General features: G+C 29.5%; 1 protein-coding gene and 1 long non-coding RNA gene across 7 annotated transcripts; one reads left to right on the forward strand and one right to left on the reverse strand.

Annotated features, from left to right (window-relative positions):
- Positions 1–640: 640 nt before the first annotated feature.
- LOC107418937 (ninja-family protein AFP1) lies at positions 641–5,427 on the reverse strand. 6 transcript variants are annotated; one of them, XM_048474348.2, is made up of 6 exons: positions 4,870–5,427; positions 4,604–4,684; positions 3,940–4,474; positions 1,929–1,967; positions 1,146–1,435; positions 641–862 (listed from the first exon to the last, which is right to left on the reverse strand). In XM_048474348.2, exons 2-6 carry the CDS (start codon positions 4,616–4,618, stop codon positions 704–706), a joined length of 1,038 nt encoding a protein of 345 aa, XP_048330305.2. In that variant the 5' UTR covers positions 4,619–4,684; positions 4,870–5,427; the 3' UTR covers positions 641–703. The 6 variants fall into 6 exon arrangements, with proteins under 6 accessions (XP_048330305.2, XP_048330304.2, XP_048330307.2 ...); XM_048474347.2 differs by having other exon boundaries at positions 3,940–4,528; XM_048474350.2 differs by having other exon boundaries at positions 4,585–4,684; positions 4,870–5,426.
- Positions 5,428–17,921: 12,494 nt separating this feature from the next.
- On the forward strand, positions 17,922–18,899 carry LOC132800622 (uncharacterized). The gene is made up of 2 exons (XR_009635820.1): positions 17,922–18,425; positions 18,529–18,899. It is a non-coding gene; the product is annotated as an uncharacterized LOC132800622 (long non-coding RNA).
- The last annotated feature ends 4,928 nt before the right edge of the window (positions 18,900–23,827 follow it).

Below are 23,827 nucleotides of genomic sequence, written 5' to 3' on the forward strand. Positions count from 1 at the left end.
TTAATTCTGTGCATCATATGAAAAATTGGGCTGAAAAATATTGGTGCTTGGAAAGATACTGGGGGATTCCTGAGCTACACATATTCCCTTTCAATTTCTTCACCAATGGATAGGACAAGGTAACAATCAGCACTGGCATATCATGAAGAAAAACATATAGTTTTCTCTTCTTGAACCTCCAATTAGCTTGCCATTTGGAAGAAGAGGAAGGGGTATGAAAAAAAAAAAAGGAAAAAAAGGTAAAATAAGTGTAAAAACAGATACAGGAAGTTGATAAGATTCCAGTTCTACTATATATTTTAATCATTTGAAGATATTTTCTTTAAAATTTTTGAATATGATGTGCGCTTTTTATTTTTTCAAATTTTGTTGCTACATACAATCTGGTATGGACAATCATGTAGTAAAATCATTGTTTTTTTCATATAACAAACCCATCTATATACTTTTAAAGTTGGAAATATATTTGATGCAAAAAATACTACAATTTTCTATCCTTAATATTTCCTTTATATTTAACATGTTAACACATTCTCATCTAATGTCAAAACCTAACACTATTTATTTATCTATATTAGACATATATCTTATGTTAACTTTACTCACCAGTTCTCCTACCTTAACATTAGGATATTGAATGTGGTATTAATGTCAAGATTGACTTCAGATTTCAAGTGTCCACACACACCCATTCCTTCATAAGTCACGTTTTCTGTCTTCCTCTTTTCTTCACCAATGCAAAGATAAGCAATAGCTTACAACAAAACATGATGTATTCTACATAAAAGGACAGCCAAAAGATAGGATAATGAACAGAGAAAGTTTCACCATTCATTTGCAAGTTTTGAAGTTCTCTTTTAACCTGAAAAAAAGAAAAAGTAAGGGTAACTAAAAACAAAGCAAACTATAAAGGCACAAGGATCTAAGCTAGTTTCTGAGATTCAGCTGGGTCATTTCTATCTCTTTACAGTCCAAAAGGGGTGACTGATTTTATATATAGTCACCTCTCCATTGATCTAACAGGGAAAGGGAGTAGAGGTCACATTTATGCGCCTCATTGGGTTTTCCACATCATTTCCACCAGCATGCCTCACGAATTCTGCCGGAGTGAGAAAACTTCCATGGCAAACGCAAACGATGCTCACCTGACTTTTTGTATACTTGTAGAGAAATCCTTCGATTCTTCTTCCATTAGGGCCATCTCCAATACAGCTCACACTCGGCATTTTAGTCATCACATCCATCCCGTTGTCAAGAACAATGCCATTTGAAACTTTGGCCTTCTTCGTTGGATTCTCCTGCTTGTTTTCTGCAGTCCCCACAGATTTTCCGTTGGCTATCGGCTGAGTGGTGAAAGCAGGTTCTTTGTCCCTCTGTTCAGACAATGATTGTGTTGCACTCAAAATTTTCTTTCCAGCAGTTGAGTCTTCATATCCTGCAAGGAATTTATGCCACAGCAACATAATCATCTTATACTTCTAGTTTTTAAACAATGGATTTCAAATATTGCTCTACCAGCTCACATATTTGTTCTTCATTATGAGTATTTAAAGAATATTATGCAATCAATAGCAAAAGGTATTCTAAAAGATTTTTATCTATAACAATCATGAACAATTTCCTTTTAAGCATATATAGTCATTAAGAAATTTCACTATAATGTAATATAATTCTCATTCAGTATATATGAGCCATGCTTAAATGATTCAGCTTACAGGAAGAGAAATAATCTTCCTCTAAGATGGTAAAAGCTTGAATAAGATGTTTGCAACAAAGTAATTTATCTGTTAGTTTCAACTTGTTCATCAAAGATGAGGGAAGAAAGATGTAGTATCCAACATTGTACAGTTATAGAATGATACAAAAAAAAGACAAGAAGGAATTCAATATGTAAAAACAGAAATGAAAAAGGACAAGCATGCCCAAACCAGAAAAGACGATATCACCTCGTATTCCAAGTGCTGTACCTACACAATAAAATGTACAAGTACTTATTCTATATACAATAACCATTTTATATCTTAACCATACCACCAAATAGAATGTACTTGAAGGGACTTGGTAAACTCCATAAAAACACATCTATATACGAAGATGGTAAGCATGCTTTGTATTTTTGTCTACAAATTACAATTTTTTTTTTTTTTTTTGAAAAATCTGCATGTTTCCTCTGGGATGAACAGACATAAACTTAATAAGTTTTCATGAATCTTGAGCACAAAATAGCACTTCTAGGAACCAAAAATGTTTAACATTCTAAAAACCACAAAAGATCACTTCTAGAAAAACAAGCTTTTTATGAATCTTGAGAATCCAAAATCAAAAATCAAAATGTTGACAGGTAAACATAAGGGCAAGGGGAAGTAAGATAAAGCCAGTTACATAATGCAACAAAAATCCTCAAGCCACAATAATCATCAATTCATTTCTGTAAAGCTTGGATTTTTTGGTGTTGTAGGATACTAAGAATGAGAAAACTCAATTAGAAAAACAGAAAGCATGCATAAAGAATACATTGACATCTTCTGTATCCTCCATTAACGTGGTTAAAAAAAACACATGAACGCACAAAAAACTAAATTTTCTGAAAGGGGAAACAAAGCTAGATAGATAACAAATGTGTAAATTCTACATGACATAAACTTGTATGCTTTGTAATGTCTTTATTAGGCTAAAAAAGATGAAATGAAATCTCCATTTCTGTCGGTATGTCCGAGTCTAAATTCTTTACTTTCTATTGTCGTTTTGTTCATTATGTCGATACATTGCCGGTTATGGATCCTTTCTTAATTGTTTTGTCGGTACGTGTATCAATTCCGGAATTCCAGATTTCATATGACTTGAATCTACCAATGATAGTCAATGCATTCAGGATTTCATAAGTCTCAAATCTACCAATCATCATCAACAAATTCCGGATTTCATATGACTCGAATCTACCAATGATTGTCAATGCGTTCAGGATTTCATAAGACTCAAATCTACCAATCATCATCAATGAATTCCGAATTTCATATGACTCAAATCTACCAATCATCACACCGAATCTAATATTCTTAAAAGCAAAAGACTCAAAAGAGTCGTCTTTTGCATGTGGCCGCCACAAATTCGTCTATCTTTGCTAAAGACTCAAATCTTCCAATCGTCATCAATGAATTCCGAATTTCGTATGACTCAAATCTACCAATCCTCACACTGAATCTAATATTCGATATAGCAAAAGATTCAAAAGAGTCGTCTTTTGCACATGGCTGCCACAAATTCATCTATCATTGCTTACCGCAATCCATATTCATTTCCTCCTCTGCATGAGCAACTCAAATACCAACTAACTATCCATTCTAAACTACATGGCAATTCAAGATGAATCGTTCCAACAATTTTATCAGTAATATACTAATTTCCCAATCTCGATCTTGGTTTCCCACCATACTTGGATAGTAAGATAAGATAAATCATTAATTCACTATTCATTCTAATTAGGCATCTATGCTAATATGCCACATGCATATTCAACAACTCAGACTCTAAAAACACACAAGCAAATAAAAAAATTTCCGTTTGCAGGAAACAGAAAACTCAAAAACCAGATAAATCAAAAGCAAATAAAAGATTCCAAAACATGCACATGGATCCTATCTTCATTAGAAAAACAATTGTCACTTTTTTTTTTTTCTTTTCTTTTTTGAAGAAAAATAATTATGAGTTTGTCACTTGTTTGGAGTGCATTTCTTTTGCAGAACTTTATGATATAGAATATTTTATAAGATCTGGCAGAAACGAGTAATTAAAAAAATAATAATACTAAAGGAAACAAAATTATTAATTAAGTAGTCCAGATTATAGTTAATTATAAGAGTAAACAAACATCAAAATTTATACATATCATAAAAAGAGAAACAAATCAATAATTAAAAAATAAAAATAAATTTTTTATACCTTCAGCCTGTTTGCCATCAAACACATGTCCCTGAGACTTGATCTTTAAAATCGCACGGGACAGAGCAGGACTCTTAGTGGCAGAGGCCGCCGCCCAAGCCGCCATCTCCGACGATGAAATCGGCGGTGCCGGCACCGCCAATGTCACCTCCGGCTCCGGCTGAGACTTTTCATCCTCAAAAGAAACCCGGCTGCAGTTCCTCTGCTTCTCCACCACCATCCTCTTCTTCGCTACCATTCTCTTTATTGCTTGAAATTCTTTGAGCTCAATCATCCTCTTCTCCGACTCCACCGGAAGAGAACAAGATCTGGAGAGCGAAAGATATGTGGTGGTCGCCGCCGGTAGAGTTTTGGGTTTTCCGGCGCCGGCGCCGGCGCCGGTGTCAGCATGACCTCCTCCTCCTCCTCTTTCTTCGTTGGCCATAACTCCACCGACAGAAGAAGACCGAGCTAAAAGCTTGTTGTTGTTGTTGTTGTTTTGTTTGGAGTTTTCGCCGTATGGACCGCCAAGAGAGAGTCTGAGACTGAGGTCGGGCTGCTGAGAAAATTCTTCAGAAACGGAAATTTGGATTTTCTCGGATGAAAATCTCTGAAAAAAATTTGTTGGGTTTTCAATTTCATCATCGTTTTGCATGGAAAACAAACCAGTTTTGAGAGCAGCGACCTTATCTTCACCCATTGTTGCAGAGAGAGAAAGAGAGATTGACGAAAAGTGAAAAAAAAATCGAACTTCCCCTTCGTTTCTCTGTTACAAAAAAATAATAAATAAAGAAAAAAAACTAAAGTTTCAAAATAAAAAACCCAGGTAGAAATTGTAGCAAAACAGATAAAAAAAAAAAAAGAATTTGACAAACCCAGAAAGCTAAAAAGCTCATATAGTTCACAGAAAATGGAAGAGAGAGAGAGAGAGAGAAACCCAGATGAGCTTACAGAGTTTAGAGAGAGAATTGGAGAAGAAACGGTGGCGAAGTGGAAATGAGAGCGAGAGGAGAGATTGATTTATAAGGATGAAAACAAAAGCAGTTTTGCTCTGCTTCTCTAATTCTTTCTTTCTTTCTCTTCATCTTTCTTTCTCTCTCATATGCAAAAATGTTTTACAGGCTACAAATTGACACCGCACTTGAAATAGTCCACGTGGTCATCGAATGGAGAAGAAAGAAGAAGACGACGAAAGAGAGAGAGTTTAGAGAGAGAAAGTGAAGAGAGAAGAGAGAGCTTGATCACATCATGTACGGTTACGCTTTGTCTCTGAGACTTGCAAGTTGCAGCTTCAGAGAACCACTTCCACCACCTGTAAACTAGCTGGACTTTTTTCCTCTCTGCACTTCAAAACCCACTGTTTTGGGGACCGGGTTTGTAATTTTCGTCCAAGTTTAAGGGCAATTGTTTTTCTGTATTCCAAATGAAAGAAAATTTGGGTTGGTGTTTCCGTTTCTCTGTTTCCAGATTTTTTTTTTTTTTGTTTTGTTTTTTTTTTTTTCTTGTTTTTGGTCCATTGGGAATGAGTGAGAAAAATGGAAATATTATTTTATTTTTTTATTATCATCAGAAATAATAGGGGCTATTTTGAGAATGACTTTAAAATGAGTCAGATCGTCTTTCACTGGACTAAAAGCACTTCATCCTGTACTTGGCCCCAAAAAAAAAATAAAAAAATAAAAAAATCACTAATATTTTAGTTATTCTGAAAGTTGCATAATATGTGATTCTTTTTAAATTATTATTTTTTTTCAAATAGTTATGAGTTAACAAGTGGGAGGCAATTGTGAATTAACGAGCAGAGAGGAAATATTAAATAATAATTTAAATGATAATTATTAAAAAAATTATTTTTAAAATTTAAATATAAAAAATAAAATAAAATTGATTTGTTTATTAATCATCTATTATAATAAATAATAAAATTTTATATTACTTTATAAAAATAAAATAAAATTTAAGATTGGTTTCCATTTTCCAAACTTACCTTTGAACTCCTAATCAAATGTTGGAGAAAACAGTGGATTTGAACCATCTTTGTTAGCACATCAAAACCATTATGTAAAAATCAATAAACCAATAAATAAAATTATTAATTGGTTCTTGAGAAAACAATAAAATTTGATTTATCGATTTTGATTTTTGCTGAGTGATAATTAACAAATAACAATTAGCTGAAAATAAAAAATAAAAATAAAGTGGGAGTGTGTAGGAGGAGTAAAAAGGGGAGTGGTGATATGAATAGTTTGCAAGTTGGTCAAGTTGGAAGAAAACAATAGTTTTGAACAGACTAATTGCCAAGTTTAAAAAGAGATGTATGGTATGGGGGGGTGTTTGGCGTCTAAGAAACAAAAAAAGACACTTTTCAGAAAATCAAAGATTTGTTTGTGATACAAATTCCACATCTCTCTCACTTTTCTTACTATGCATTGCATTTCAAGGATCCAAATCTTCTATGTCTCACTTTTATATTTCCATAATTATAAAAGATATTAGACGAAATAAGAATAACTCATTAAATATAAATGCAAAAAAAAAAGAAAAAGAAAAATTGTGCTTCGTTAATCATAAATCATCTCTTTTAGAAAAAGGATTTAATTTTTTCTTTTTTTAAAAAAAATCACCTTATTGTTAATAGGAATTTAGAATTTTTGTGGGGCCTCTAACTTTATATTTATAAACTAGAGTAAAACATAGAAAAAGAGATTCCAAGTAACAATTTGTTTATTATTTTTTTAGATACCAACTAATATTTAGTGTATCAATAATATAATAAATCAGAGGACCTATATACGTAAGTATTTAAAAAGTTGATTGGAAAAGAATTACTAGCAAGTTTTAAATTTTTTATTTTATTTTTTTAAAATTGGTAATTAGTAAGTCTTAGATAATGTTGTCGTATATGCTGAAATGAGCAGGGGAAGAAGACAAGAAGAGTAATTGCAAGAGAGAGTAGTCTTACATGTCACCACTTGTAATAATAAATGATGTGGTAACAAACATAACCGATTTGATTTTTTAATTAATTTTTTTGATTCATAAATAGTTGACTGTTGCCTAAATTAAAGTAAAAAAACAGAAGAAACGGTTAGACAGTTTTCTTTATTTTATTCTATTTTATAATTGAGATTGTTTTAAATCATTATTATTAATAATTATTGTTAATTGTACTGTTTAAAAGGCTGGTCAGACAATCTCTAAGCAATTTTCTTGTCATGGTAAACGAAAGTTCAATTTTAGCACAAAATTACACGTACACACTAGTTTTTTTTTTTTTCAACTAAATTATTTTAATATAAATTATTTTTTTTGAATAATTCAAATTCATATTTGTATGGATACAAATTAAAATATTAAAACTAATTTATTTTGTCATATATACACTAATTATATATAAAATATAACAAAATAAATTTTAATAAAAGATGATAAGTTATATATGTATAATATATCAAAGTTGTTCGTAAATATATATATATATATATATAATAATTGAATTAAAAATGACATAAAGCAAATAATACCTTCTTCTCGTTGTGCCATTACCAGTACTGACAAAAAACACAACCAAATAACTTTCAATCAACAACAAATACTTGAATAGCTTATTTGGCAGTGTTTCTATGATGTTTTGAAAATATTTTAAATTCTCAGTAAGAGTTTATAATTAAAACCAATAAAATATAATTTTTCAAAAACATTTGTGCAAAAACAAAAGAAGAAATAAAAGCTAAAACCAAAGTAAAAAGTTATCCATGGATGGTTTAAAAGTAAAGTATAAAATATGTAACAGTGCAAAAGGTGCATTTAATTCTTTCGAAACGGATACTAAAAAATAATAATAATAAAAAAATAAAATAAAATTTCTTTCAAAACGACAAAACAGGAAAAAAAAAAAAATGACGTAAAAATATGAAAGAAAGGTTAGGGAAGAGGTAGAAGAATGGGGGTGAAAAAATCGCGGCGAGGAAAAGAGTGGGGAAGAAATCGGGAGGTGGTGATTGGGATGAGGAGACGTGTGGGCCATGCACAATCCCAAAAAACGCAACTTGCACTTTTTTCCATTCATGGCAGGCAAAAAGGTCGAATGCGTCATTACTTTGCCACGTGTCGTCTTCTTGTTTACCAATGGTGCACGTGCTCGATAGATTGAAGGGTCCACGCTCTTTCACTTTTCGCAACTTGCTTTGCCACGTGTCATGACATCCTCGGATTGCTTGCGTCATTATGTTGGCTCCCCTCTCTTCGCTGTCGCTCTCCGGGCTCCTCGGGTCCACGTTCTTGCCACGCAGGCTTAATTTGATATTTTGCTTTTAGGAGTAAAAACTTGCATATAATACCAGCCCACGTTATTCCTTATCATATTTCATTTAGTTACTATTTCGACAAAAGAATATGTGTGTGTGTGTGTATATATATATATATTAATCATCTATATAATCATGTAGAGCATCGTACGGACCATAATAAAGCATAAAAGTTGAAAATATGTATTAAATGTACATAAACAATCTATAGTATTACATCACAAGTATTATAATTATATATAAGTTTTTATCTTGTTGAAGAAGTACTTTATTTTTATAATTTAATATTTGTTTTGTTAATTTGATGATTTAGGAGTAGACATTTTTAACATAAAATTTAATAAGATTTATTAAATTTAATATAAATTTAAATTATGTTGGGATAACTACATTTCTTCCTCTTTGACCATATCATTTTTATCTTTATATTATAAAACCTTTTATATTGCTCTATAAATTATTATTTCTTTATTAGTTAAGTTCAATCATACATTTTAACTGATAAATTTAAACAGAATTAAATATATACAACTCTTCTAACTCTGTTACGAAATGGTTTATTTTATTATATTTTATTTTAAGTCGAACAATGTTTATGCCCATCTTCACCAAATTTATTAAACAAAATTATATTATTGAACTAAACTAACAAGAAAATAGTACGACTCATGTTATAATTTTATGGTAAAGCTTCAAAAGGAGCATGGCTCTTTAATGTTTATTTTTTGGGCAATAAAAGTTGCATAGCAAAATAGTAAAATCCATCATAAACTCTTCACAAGTTTTAAAATGAGTCAAATTGGTTTAGTAGCATACATGTTTCTAGTTTTGTGTTTGAAACATATTCCTTCCTTTTAGGTTAAATAATTATTTTAACAATGGTTCTCTCTATATATGTAGACAATTATGTAGCATTCAACCCTCCTCATCCTTATGGAAGAATGAGACATTCTTTGTCCAATTTCCTTTCAAGAAAATGTTAATCCAACTAAGGTATCTTATCTAGGAATGAGACCTTCAGACTCAGTTCCGGCTAGGTAAGAATGTTCCCTACTTTTCAAACAAGGTCTAATTAAGCTTATTAAATCAGATCGGACTTGCTAAGTGTTCTATGTTAAAAAGAGAGTTAAAAAATTAAGGAGTAAGACTAGATTGGTAATTGACTACAAGTCGTTAAACTAATTCCTCAAGGATGACAAGTTTCATTTATTAAAAATCAATTCCCTACTCTCTCATCTTTATTAAGCCCTTGTATTTTCAAAATTTAACTTTAAGGTAGTATTTTGGCACATAGGAATACATAGCTCAAATAGATACAAGATGACATTCTGTATTCAAAGAGCCTAATACCAATGGACTCTCCTTCCTTTTGAATTAAAAGTTGACCCCTCTTAGTTCTAAAAGGCCATGACTAGAATCTTTGAGCCCTTTTTTGCTAATGCCCTAATTTATATATAGACTATATTTTACTCTTTTTTGATACCCTAGAAGCTTATAAAGCTTTGTTAGCCTAATTCGTTGAGTTGGCCCATAAACATGGGATTATATTATCAGAAAAGAAAAGCAAGCTGGCCCAAATGGAAATTGCTTTTCTAAGGATGCACTTTAATCAAGGAAGGTATGAATCAGGATCTCATATCACTTAAGAATTGTCCTTCCTAAATTCAGACTTATCTATCAAGTAGATATAACAATTCCTTGGGATAATTAACTCTGTTAGAAATTTTATCCTGAAGGTTTTTATCCTTGTCAGCTAATTGTCCAAACTTTTGAAAAAGAATTCTCCACTTTAGGGAAATGAGCAAACATAAGCAGTTCAAAATCTTAAAAAGATAGCGCAACAACCTCGTTTCTTTTAAATATTCCAAGTCTAGGAAAGAGAGTCTTTAAGACGGATGTAAGTAATCTATGCTTGGGTGCCATTGTGATAGAAAAAATTGATGGACATTGGCATTATTGTGGCTGTGCTAATAAACAATTCAAATCTTCAGAACAATATTATCGTAAGATCTATAAGGAAATCTTAGCCTTGAAATATGGAATCCAAAAATTTGAATTCCATTTGATTGGACATAGATTTCTCGTCCAACTGAATAATTCATCATTTGCAAGGGTATTAGAATTTAAAAACAAGGCCTTCCCAAATCCTCAATTATTGAGACTGAAGGACTGAGTTTGCAAAGTATGATTTTGAGATTTCACATATAAAAGGAGAACACAATATCTTGGCAAACATGTTATCTCTAAAACCCAAGTCTATTGATATTATATCCAGAGTTATTGCTTTTTGTTTGATCCTTATGGCTCAATCATCCACCTTTTTTCCGAAAGCCTGTACTCAAAAGCTTTACTTTCTAAGTCGTTTTACAATTCCTGAGCTTGAACTTATCCTAGTAACAATTCCCAGGGAGATAGATTTCGTACTCGATATCCAAGATTCTCAAGACCCATATGAGAATGACATACCACCCTCATAGTTTGATAAGGACATTGATGTAGACCCACTTCCTCATGTGTAGGACACACCATTAAATCCTTGGTGGGAAAATTTGTACACCTCCTCCACTAACTTAGAAGACCATAGGAATTATAATTTATCCCCATCTCAAAACAACTTTAAAATGTAGCTCTTACTCTTTTGTACAGGAGTATGCATGTGAGTATATAAGTTGTAAAAAGCTAGATTTGTGTTAGCTTTAACTCTGATAAAATAAGAGTCCTTGCTTTTGTTTGATCTGTGGCTGTGAATTGTAAAAAAGTAAATTCCTCTACTCTGTTTGTGGTTTGTTTTCTTCCTTATTCTCCGTCTATAAAAGAGAGGAGTTTCCTTTGTTATAATCAGAATTAGAAAAATTAAAAAAAAAACCTCAATCTTTTGTCTAAAACATGAGTTTCTAAATCTCATCCTCCTTCCTAAAAGCCTATACCCTTATTATGATCCTAGATGAGCTTTAAATGTTAATATACTCTAGGCTTGCTTCTCAACTTAACCTGAGTCTTTCAAGTATATTTCAACAACCATGTACTATTTTACTGAATACCATCTAAATATGATTTAAAAAAAAAAAAATTGGATGCTACAAATTTTGGGCTTTCCATCAATTCCAAATGAACTGTGGATTACAATTTAATATTCTGGATAAGCAACAAAAGGATCACGGAATCTCATTTTGACAGACTAGGTCGAAGAGAGAAATTCATAAGGAGAAAGTCATTCTAGAAAACTGATTTCAAATTTGAAGTTTCAAGCTCATGTTATAATAATAATAATAATAATAATAAAAAGAAAAAGTTCAAAGAAGGATAATGAGTGATGGTGGGTTTTAGGTCCTATTAGGTTTGGGTCATTTTTTGTTGGAATGTAAGATTTCATGGTAAAATCATTTTTCTATTACTAAGGTATTGTGTTTATTTTATTTTGTTTTATTATTTTTGTAACATCCCATCTTGAGAAATACCAAAAAATTTAGAACTTTGACCGAATTTGACTAATTGCACTGTTTGTGGGTCCCAAGTTTGACTTTTGATATGATTAATGTTTTAGTTTGATTGATATACCATCGTATAAAGCACGTCGATGCACTATAATAAATTTACGACTTGCCAATTTTGAGTTATAGTTGAAAAGTTATTGTTCTGGGAAGTTTCGATCATCAATATTATATTAATATCCAAATTAGTCCCGAATTTTTGTTTGCTAGTGACCCAATATGCTATATAAGTGTTGGGAAGCATGTCCAACAGTGAATAAATTTAAAAATACTTGTTTTATCCTTCAAACCCAAGAAACATCTTTCTAGACCCACGGGTTCGAACTAGGTCGATTTGAACATAAATTGGATTGCCGCCGTTTGCTTATTTTCTAGTCACCTTAATGTCAGACATGCCAACCACTGTGGAAGCCCACCTCTAGGCAACCAAGATGGCAAAATTTTAGGCCAAATCATTGATAGACACATCGAGATTGGCCATTTGAAGTTGGCAGTAGATGTTTGGCATTTTTCGACCGATTGACAATTTTCTAGTTGTTTTAGCTCGATCCATACCCTTTATTATTTTTGGACCCTTTAAGCTCAAATCCAGCGTTCGTTTGTCAAAATTTCTCACGATTTGGAAGATTCATCAAACTCAAATGTGACTGAGTTTTCCTAACATCGATGATATTTTTGAATCAATATGAGCTTAGATTCTTGTTACCCATTACACAAGCTTTCCATTGATATAAATTTGTAAATTTTGGACACTGTTCGATGAGTTTTTTATTTTTAGGTCTATTAGTTAAATACAGAATAAATTTGGACAGAAATCGGTCAAATTAGATAAAATTGAAGTTGAATTAGTTAATTAGATATTAATAAGATCCATTGGAAAGTTCAATTTTGTAAAATTAGCCTTTGGATGAAAAATCCCAATTTTGGATATCGTGTCCTAAGAGTTGACGGTAAAATTGGATTGATCGGTATCCTGTCTATGTAATTTTATAATTGTATGAATTATTTTAAGATATTCGGTACATGCCAATGTCTTTGTTTTAGTTGTTGGATCCTAAAAAATGTTTATTATATTAAAGATACCAATGTTGAACTTGAAGGTGATTCTGCAAAGGAGCAGGATTATATATTAGTAGTAATAGCAGTAATTGTGAGTGGTTATATTTTTAAATAGTTTTGTGCATGCAGTCTAATATATGTTGTTCGAAAATTTTACGTATATATAGTTTGAATTAAATGTTTATTTATAAGCATATATGAATATTTGCTTTTATATATGTGTGTTATCATTTTATGTGGTTTTTGATAAGATTTTAAATGGTTTCAAACTTTGATGAGTTGATAGTGAAATTATGGATCAGTGTATTTGAATATATTGATATTTAAATTGGGGTTTTAATCATTTTAAAAAATAATTGATTTTGAGAAAGTAGATTAGAAATTATATATATATATATATATATGTTTCAAGCATGTTTAAGTGTTTTATATTTTTAAGTGCTTAAAAAATGGTTTAAGGTGATATATATTTCATTGTGGTATTTATGTTTTGGTATAAAATGATAATTTGGAATTTTTGAAAAATGGTTGGATTTGAATATTAAATTATACTTTATGGTATAATATTATTTGAAAAAGTATATGTTACAAAGATTATTTTATAGATATTGTATTGTTATTTTTAATTAATGTACCATATGGTATCAATGTTTCAGTTCAATATTATATTATAGCATACGAGTTTGTCATAATATCTGTAATACGCTAAGGATCATGAATGGGTTCATCCCACAGGTTCATTATTGCCACAATACATTTCTTATGTTAAGGGTCGTGAAGTGGGTTTATCTCATAGCTTTGTATTACCATGATACATTTAGGATACTAAGGGTCATGAGGTGGATTCATCTCATAAGTTTCTTTCTTTCACTGTTCGATGGTATTCCAGGACACCGTACACCAGTTGGTAGCTCTAGGTATATCGTATGGTACATTATTTATGTTTCTGAGTATATTATTGGTTTTCTGATATTTATGGTTTTACTGCACTTTCATAAATATTTTATGAAACTATGTTTATATTATTTTATGCTCAATATTTATTATTAATGATCCAGTTTATAATATTTTTAATGGATATTAATTTGTACCATCTGGGTATCGATTTTATGATATTAATTTGGAATACAAGTTTGGATTTTGTGAAATGATTTTAAATTGGGAACCTTTTAAAAGAGTGGAACGAAAATCCATGAGAAAAAGATTTATAAAAATAAAATATTATTTTTTTATTTACCATACCACTTATTGAGATATCTTTATTTCACATTTTATTTATTTTTAAATATGTTTTCCTATGTCCGGACAGTTAGCCGACAGTTTACCTTGTGTATCATTTATTGTTCCATATTTTTCACAGCAGTAGCAATATTTACTTTTTCCTGCTCATCTTTATTTCCTAGACTTATTCACATTAGTTGTAATATATAATTATATATATATGTATGTGTATGCATAGCTTGTAGTATGACGCGTGACTATAGTTGTGGATTTGTATGCTATTGTGGTTCTATCTAGACCTGTTCAAAAAATTCGATAACCCGACCAACACAATCCGACCCAACCCAAAAATTTGAAAAACCGATATAATTTGAATGGGTGTGGGTAGTTTTTTTTCAAACCCGAATTAATTGGGTCGGGTTTTGAGTTGTGAAGGAAAAAATTGATTCTAACCTGACCCAATCTATTTGTTAGTTACCCACACATTTTCTTCCTGGCTTGGTCCCCACTGTGCACACATATTACTTGCTGTCAATTGTCAACACTGTCTGTGGGCTTGTCATGGGCTGATGAAGAAAAAACAATCTCATAAAAACAAAATGTTAATTTAAATCATGTGTTTCATTTCTTGAAGCGATACTTTGCGAATTGTCCTAAATTTTACTTCCCTCTCTCAGCGCCTCGACACCACTCCATCAGTGTCCACTCTCCAACAGCTTCTCCCCTGGTTCAGTCTTCACAAAACTCAATCTCCTCTGATCTCTTATGCTGCCTCTTCTTTTGGTAAGTTTTCATAATTTTCAAAAATACATTATTTAGTTTATTGTTTTGTTTTGTATTTTTTTTTAATGTTCATGTATTATATTATTTAGCTAATAGCTAGGCTAGCATTAGGGGGGTCCATGTTTAAGTGTAATCAATTTACTTCTTCACTCCCAATATAAATTTCAATCTAGCAATATCTTTATTTTATTTATTTTTTTAAGGAACTTGACTTTACTAAAGATGATAATTGTATATTTGAGAGGATGAGAAGTTCTTAAAAAAATAAAAAATAAAAAATAAAAGAAGAAGAAGAAGAAGCAGAAGAAGATAAATGGATCTAAACTAAGCTGACATTGCACTAATTCCAAGAACACTCCCCCGTTGCTAGCCTAAAACATTCAAATTTACATATCAGTAAATCTGAAGAAAATTGGGGATGCATACAAATTTAGCCTCCACTACATTTTACAGTCATTTCATGATGAACATAAAAGACAAAAAATGATCAACAGACTCACTGGGTTTACTACACATTACGAACTAAGATGGAGATAAACGTTTTAAGGTCTTTTTTTATTTATGACATATCACATGTATTTAGCTTACCATATACTAGTTTTTGTAGCTTCTTGAAGGAGAATAACCTTGAATAGGCATATCAAACTTTCAAGCATGCGCACGGTTGTCAACTAATATGTTTTGGATTTGTGGATGCGTTGGCAGTTTTACATTGACCCATTTCTGCTATTCTACCAATACTTTTTAACTGAGTGACTTTAATAGTTGTGTGCTCAAGCTGCCAGGGCTTGTTGAATATTTGAAGACAGATTAAGAAAATATAAATTTCTTTGTACGTGGGACATTTTTAAATTACATTATTATACTGTTACTTGGTGATGTTGACATTACATCCTTAATGGATCAATTTGAGAACTATTTTGAAACCAGAAATAGGTATTATTCTGGTTTATAAATCATGTGAGTTAAAATAAAATTTATAAAAGCTATATATAAAAAAAAACTAAGCTCAAACCATTGCATAGTTCATGTCGTGAACAATTATTATTATGCTTAAGTTCAGCAATACTTTTAAATAACAAAGTAATAAATTGTCTGCATTAATTTGCATCTAAGACGGTTTCTCTATTTTTAAAACAAGCTAAACGAGTTTTATACTCCTTTAGATTTGTTTGCCTTAGAACTTTCTTTACTTACCTAGATGGTCCAGAGTCAGCTTAGTTCTATGACTATTTGTTAGCCTGCTTTGCATATATCTAAATTGTATATGATTTGTCTAGCTTTCTAGTTTCTTATGTGCTTGCAATTTTGCATAAAATGGATAGAGAATAATGATAGGAATAGTTGGGAAATAAATTTTGTTTAGTTGGTACCTGCATTCTAAGTTGCCGATATTCTTTGTAGTTGATAATAATGATAGTTTGATAATAGTTTGACAACCACTTCACACCTCTTGATTTTTTTTTCTTTCTATTATTCTACATTAGTTGCTTACTTATTCTATTATTTATCTTTTTTATGTTAGCTACTGCTACATGATATAATTTCCTTCTTAATAATTAATATGATTTTATTCTTATAATTGTAATTTTAATTTTTAGATGGATGAAATTCAATCTAATGCTTCTAAAACTACACCAACAACAACTGCTACACCAACTAAAGCATGTAATACACCAGCCACTTGTGAGATACCAGTAGTGCCACCACCTTCTTCTTCTCAAGTACCTCCTCCATCCATTTTGAGTAAGAAGAAACCAATAAGAACTTCTAAAATTTGGGCACATTTTAGTAAAATTGAAGGAAGTGGTAGGTATAAATGCAATTATTTTGGTAAGGATTATGCATGTAATACTAAAACATGTGGGACCACTACTTTGTGGAATCATTTTAGTCAAGATAAAAAGAATCCACATAGAAAAGAGGATACGAGTCAGAAGATACTCTCTTTTAGAAGTAAAAAAGAAAGTGAATGTGGTAGTAGTAATCTTATTGCTGTAGGATTTAATAAATGGACTTGTAGGGCCATTTACATTTGTAGAAGGAGAGGGATTTAGAGATTTTTATAGTATGGTTTGTCCAAAGTTTGATCCACTATCTCGAGTTACAATTGCTAGAGATGTATATCAACTTTATTTAAGGAGAAAAAAAAGTTGAGAAGTTTATTTGTGAATAACTCACCAATGGTTAGCTTAACCACAGACACATGGACTTGTATTCAAAATATTAATTATATGATTGTCACAGCTCACTTTATTGATAGTGAATGGAAATTACAAAAGAGGATATTGAATTTTTGTCAAATAGCTAATCATAAAGGTGAGACAATCGGTAAACTAATAGAAAGTTGTTTGATAGAGTGGCAGATTGAAAATGTCTTCAATATCACTATGGATAATGCATCGGCAAATGATGTTGCCATTGCATACATTAAAAGGAGGATTAAAAATTGGAAGTCTTGTCTTAGATGGTGAATTCCTCCACATGCGTTGTTGTGCTGACATCACTAACTTGATTGTGAGTGATGGATTGAAGGATCACATTACCTCAATTGATTTAATTCGTCGTGCTATGAGATATGTTAGATCCTCACCATAAAGGTTAGCCACTTTTACAGCATTTGTTGAAAAAGAAAAGATAGAGTTTAAAAAACTCTTATCTTTGGATGTGCCAACTATGTGGAATTCCCTCTATTTAATATTAGAAAGTGCAATCAAGCTTCAAAAAGCTTTTGAGAGGATTGATACTACCTTAGTTATTTTACTAATGAACCACCAGCTCAAGAACATTGGAATGATGCTCAATTGCTTCTGAAATTTTTAAGGAGTTTTTATGATATTACTTTTAAATTCAGTGGCTCTTTGCATGTGACATCTCACTTATTTGTGATAGAGTTTTACAAAATTCAACAACAATTGAGTAGGTGTATTTTGGAAAAAAATGAACCTTTAAGTACCATGGCTGAAAATTTGAAGCTGAAATGTGATAAGTATTGGGAGATAATTGATAAGATTAATAATCTGTTGTTTGTTGCAGCTATCCTTGACTCTCGATAGAAACTAGATTATACGATTTTTAGTTTTGGTAAACTTTGTTCAAGTGATGTGTGTGAAACAATGATAAAAAAAGTGAAAGAAACTTTGGGTCAATTGTTTAATTTTTATGTTGTAAGTGATATATCAACAACTGATAGTCAATCTTCCAAAAATGTCAAAGAAACCAATTTTGAGGCTTATGAGAGAGACAATGATGATGAAGATGATTTATTATGGGAGTACAAGAAAAGGAGAGTGGACAACTTCAAAAATAAAAAATGAAGTTGATAGATATTTAATGAAACCTACAGAGGATTGCAACAACCAGCTATTTGACTTGTTGAATTGGTGGAAATTGAATTCCACAAAATTTAAGGTTCTGTCATCTATGGCTTGAGATATATTTGCTGTCCCATTGTCTACAGTAGCTTTCAAATAAGCTTTTAGCACTGGAGAATGCATTTTAGATCAATATCAAAGCTCACTTACTCCAAAAATAGTGGAAGCTTTGATTTGCTCTCAAAATTGGCTTAATGCAATCCCACTCCCATTAGATATCCATGACCATGCTTATGATGAATGTTTTGCTATTTGTCAACATCTTGAGTTAGGTAATTTTTTAACTTGTTAATTTAACATTTTATTTTAATATTTACATTCATTAACATATTTACATTCTTCTAATACTTTGTTTTTTTTTTTTTATTCTTTTAGATACATTATCTGCTGAAACTTCTGATTATGATGCATGAAAAAATAATTTTTTAATTGAGTTTGGTGGGTAAGCAAACTATGTTTTAATCATATGTATATAGTTTTTGATATATTAATGGTGTTGTAAACTATGGGAGTAGGATATGTGTGTTGTAGATTGAAGCTTTGGAATGATGGAGACTTTAAGCTAGCTTTGGAATTACAATGGCTTGGGGATTGAAGCTTTGATTGGATAATATATATATATATATTTATTTATTTTATGTGTGTGTTGTATTAATTTGCTACATGTTATTCAATATCTTGAGTTGTAAAGAGTTTGTAATTTGATTGAATAAGTTTGGATTTAATTTGTATTATTTTGGATTTAATTTGTGTTATATTTTTAAAGTAATTTGATTTTGAGGCTTTAGGGAGTCCAATTTCTATTAATTGGGCTGAATTTTTAGTAAAAAAGGTCCAAAATTTCTTCATCTGGGCTTTAGGGAGTCCAAAATTAATCATCGGGCTGAATTTTTATTTAAAAAGATCCAAAATTATTATTTGGTTAAAAAAGATCCAAAATTGTTATTTAGGCTTAGGCTCAATTTGAGGCCCAATCTGATCATCTAACCCAACCCAACACGACTATTATTGAGTTGTTGGATTGGGTCACTGTGGGCTATTGGATTGGTTTAGGTAGAAACCCGATCAATCCAACCTGATTTGGTCGGTTTGCATTTTTCTTCCAACCCGACCGATCCGACCCATGTATACCTCTAGTTCTATCTTTACACATTCAGATATTATTTAATATTTACATATGTTATTTGTCCACGGTTTACGTAAGGTTTCATTAGGTATTCTCTAAGGACTGTTCAGTGAAATTTCACAAGAAGAACCATCCGGGAGATCTTGGAGGGTTTTCAAGGCTGATTTTGTCATTTTTAGTTGTTGTTATTGTGGTTTTTTTTTTTTCTTTTTTTAAACTATTATCCTAGAAATGTGGATCATTGTAGAAAGTAATTTATTTATAAGGGGAAATAGATAGTTGGTATTGTTATTAGATTTCTTTGGGAAAGTGAAAAAGTGAATTAATATGTTTATTCACATTATATCTTATCTGCATATGTTCTGGAAAAAAAAAAAGAAAAAAAAAAGAATCCCTTTTGCATAACACATTCCAATTGAATTAGAAGAAAATAAGTTACTGGAGCAAATTTTCCATAAATCGGACTATATAGCTCTCATTCCTAAAAATGAATTGGATACATGGATCTCGCATGTGAGTTCCATTCATTTCTATAAGTGAAGATCATAAGGTCCCAAATTATGGGAATTTTCGTAAGTTTACCAGGAACTAAAGACCATGTGTTTAAGATTTCATTTACTCATTTATATATATATATATATATATACGGAAATTCTATGGTGAGGATGGTCCGCATGAGAACCGCAGTGTTAGTGACGGTTTTTCATAGTATTAAAGACGGTTTCTTATAAAATCGTCACCAATACTATGAAAAACCGTCACCAATACTGTGGTCCGCATGAAAACCGTCCGCACCATAAACAGACTGTATATATATATATATATATATATTTTTTTTTTTAAAAAAATAAGAAATATTTGCTAAGATTAATGGTTTACATTAGATAGCCAAACCATTTTGCTCAGTACACTATAAAGAAAATTTTGGTTCATTCCTCAAGGAGATATACCACAACGCCAAGACATAAATATAAAATCAATTCTAAAGTGTCGTATGGTAAAATGATCTGCTTAATATATATATATATATATATATATTTTCACTTTTGTTTATGATTTTTTATGATTTTTTATTATTTTTTATTATTTTTTTCATGAAAAAGTAAATTGTTTGGTAATGGGCAAAAATCTACCCAATAATCGTCAATTAGGAAACAAAGATTTTGAGCCCATCGAAATTTAGGCGCTCAACGTAATTGAAAAAAAAAAAAAAATGAAGAAAAAAAATCAGAAACATAAGGAAAAAAAGAAAAAAAATTCATTTTCCATTTTTTAACAAAAGAAGTTTATTATTGTTTTTTGAAAAATAGATACAGAAAAGGGTTACCAAATATGTTTATGTTTTTACTTTTAAATATATATTTTAAAAAAAAAAACATAGAAAATAACCCTATTAACAAACGACGCATTAATTGAAAAAAAGATCATAGTCACAACCAAACATGAATAAATACAGATGCCAAAATGTGTTAGATTCTTTATTTGCTTATGTATTGAGTTATATTCAGATGGATAACTTTCACATTTTGTTTTTAGTATTGGTTTTACTGTTTGTTAAGTACAATTGTTTTATCTTTGTATAATAAAATTTCAAGAGTTGATTTTACAATTCCCAAACTAAAAGTAAAATTCCCATATATATATATATATATATTGAGAAAGAAAGATATTGGCTCATCATGTGAAAATGAAACATCACCTTTTTGAATTTAATAAAAGATCAACTTGAATGAGATTGATTTGGATGTAGCTCGCTCAAACCCAGTTTCGAAAAAATATGATATAATCTTGAACAAAAATGAAATTGAAATAATATCTAAGCCAATTTTGAATACTCGGAATATATATTTATATACATATTTATTTATTATATTATTAACTTAATACTTTAGAATATCTATATTATTAATTTAATAATGAAAATGCTTATAATATATAAATAATGTAATAAATATTTAATTTTATAAAACAAATGAAACGTGTTAATAATTTAATGATGAAAAGAATAATAAATTAAATGTTCAATTTTTTTAAACTTTTAAACTTTTATTTTAAAATGAGCTGAGTTAATTTTAAATATGAATTTTTAAATTTAACAACAAACTTGATTGAATTTGACCATTCTAAATTTGAAAATTATAATACTCAATTCAACTTGTTCATGAACACCCCTATTAAGAAGCCAAATAAACCCATGATGTATCAGACCATGACTGTATCTAGAATCTATACTAGCAATACTAATTATAATTTTATTATTAAACCTATTTATAATGGGAACATGATGTAGTGATGTATTGACACTAATTGATTTAATATCAAAATAATGATTAACGCACTATCACCAATATAGCTTGAAACTGGACTTCCCCTGTAAAACAGATAATAGTACTTTGAGATTCTAGATGAGACATCCTCTTATGTTAATGATGTGGATGTTAATTTATTAATTTCGTATTTAAAATGATGAAAAATCCATTTGCTAGTGGAAATAAATTGATTCACTTCGTATCAGAATATTGGCAAATTTTCAACCCCTAAATGCATTAACTTATCATACACCATTAAGGAAGTGGTACCATTATTAGTATTATTTTCTTCATGCAATTTTTACAAATCAATTTAACGAAATAAAAATGGTAAACAATTTTAAAACATGTCCAGTAATTTATTTTAAAAATATTTTATTAAAATGAAAAGAAAAATGATTAAATCATATTTAATAGAGAAATTGGCACAATTACAGTTTGAATTTTATCGGGACTACACTGTATAACCTAAATTTTTTTTTGGCAATTTGCATTCTGAACTCACAACATTCTTATACCGTTGGTTCTTCTGTCAAATACTTAACGGAAATGATGGTGCAAATTTAAATTTTTTTATAGTTTATAATGTAAATTGTAAATATTTCAAATAAAAGATAAAGAAAAATAAAGAAATTAAAAAAGAATTATTATTTTTTCATAAGTTAATAAAAACTTTAACAAATTACAAATATAATTTTTCAAAAAATAAAAATGAAAATCTTTACATATAATTTATAGTTTAAAAAATAAAAATTAATAGAAAATTGTATAGATTATTATAAATATGCAAATGTAATTTTTTTAAAAATAAAATAATAACTTGTGCATATTTGAGATTAAGAAAAAACATAAAGACCTATAAAAAAACAATCAAGTATTTCTAAAACATACAATAAAACTTTGAAAATTTAATTTTATAAGATATATTCTTTTATCTATTATATATAGATATTTACTTATATTTTAGAACTTTTATAAAAATATAAGCAAGAAAAATATATATAATAAATAAAAGAATATATCTTATAAAAATAATTTTGAAAGTTTTCTTTTATGTTTTTAGAAATACTTGATCACTTTTTTTTATAGGTTTCTTTTATAATCTCTAAAATATGCAAGAAGTATTATTTTGATTTTTTTAAAAATTATATTTACATTTCTATAATAATTTATGGAATTCTTTTATACATATTCAAAATTTTTTATTGGTCTTCATTTTCTTTTTATTTTTTTAGAATATTTATTATATGTAAAATATTTTTATTTTTGAAAAATTACATTTGCAATTTTTTAAAAAGTTTTTTTTTTTTACTAACTTATTAGAAAAAAATAAAAATCCTCTTTTTAATTATTATTTTTTATTTCTCGTTACTTTTTATTTGGTAATTTTTGCAATTTGCATCAAAACTATATAAAAATTGTATTTTATACTCTCATTTCTATTAAGCATTTGATAGAAGGACCAGTGATGCGAGGATGTTGTAGGTTTGGGGTGCAAATTGCTAGAAAAAAATTCTTTGGGGTGTAAAGTGCCAATTCTAATAAGCCTTGGCATGCAACGGTGCCAATTTTCTATTTAATAAATGTTAAATATGATATATATATATATATATATATATATATATGGAAAAAATTATTGAAACAAAAACATTATTCATATTTATATATAATAATGTTAAATATGGTCTATATGTATATAAAATAAATATTTTTAATTTAAAATGATCTATATATTATTTTTTCTCTTCAATATCTTTTGGGATGCTTTATAAGATTTTACCTACATTTTAAAAAAATATTTGCAACTTTTTCACATCTTATATTTCGAAAATAGCTCCTGAAGGCATAATTTTTCAATTTGTAAAATAGAAAACCATTTTGCAAAATAGTAAAAGGATAGACCTTTAGATCATGTTTAGTTTGTAGATTAGATGCAAAAATAGAATAATTATTCTTTAGATTTAGTTTTTTTTTTTTTTTTTTTTCATATCTGCCATGTTTTTAAATTTTAGAATAGTTATTCTTATAAAACAGATAAACTTCCTTTTGACGGATTAAAGAACCTTATAATTATTTTTCCTACATTTTAATTTAGGTAACTTTAAAAAATATATTTACCATATCTTAATAAATTTTGTTTTAAATGAATTATCATATAGAAAAAATACATAAATAAATAAATAAAACTTTTAATTAATTTTTACCAAATTTTAAAAATTTTGAAACTAAAACTGATTCT

This window comes from Ziziphus jujuba, chromosome 2, assembly GCF_031755915.1.
Source record: "Ziziphus jujuba cultivar Dongzao chromosome 2, ASM3175591v1".
NCBI classification, from domain to species: Eukaryota; Viridiplantae; Streptophyta; class Magnoliopsida; order Rosales; family Rhamnaceae; genus Ziziphus; species Ziziphus jujuba.

Bases quoted from the DNA above. Each gene is read 5' to 3' on its own strand.
- LOC107418937 (XM_048474344.2), bottom strand. From the start codon at position 4,618: ATGGGTGAAGATAAGGTCGCTGCTCTCAAAACTGGTTTGTTTTCCATG. The intron at 1,968-3,939 runs GTATAAAAAATT...TTTATTGTGTAG, and splicing joins TGATGGCAAACAGGCTGAAG to GTACAGCACTTGGAATACGA. The intron at 1,436-1,928 runs GTTTGGGCATGC...AATTCCTTGCAG, and splicing joins AGGTGATATCGTCTTTTCTG to GATATGAAGACTCAACTGCT.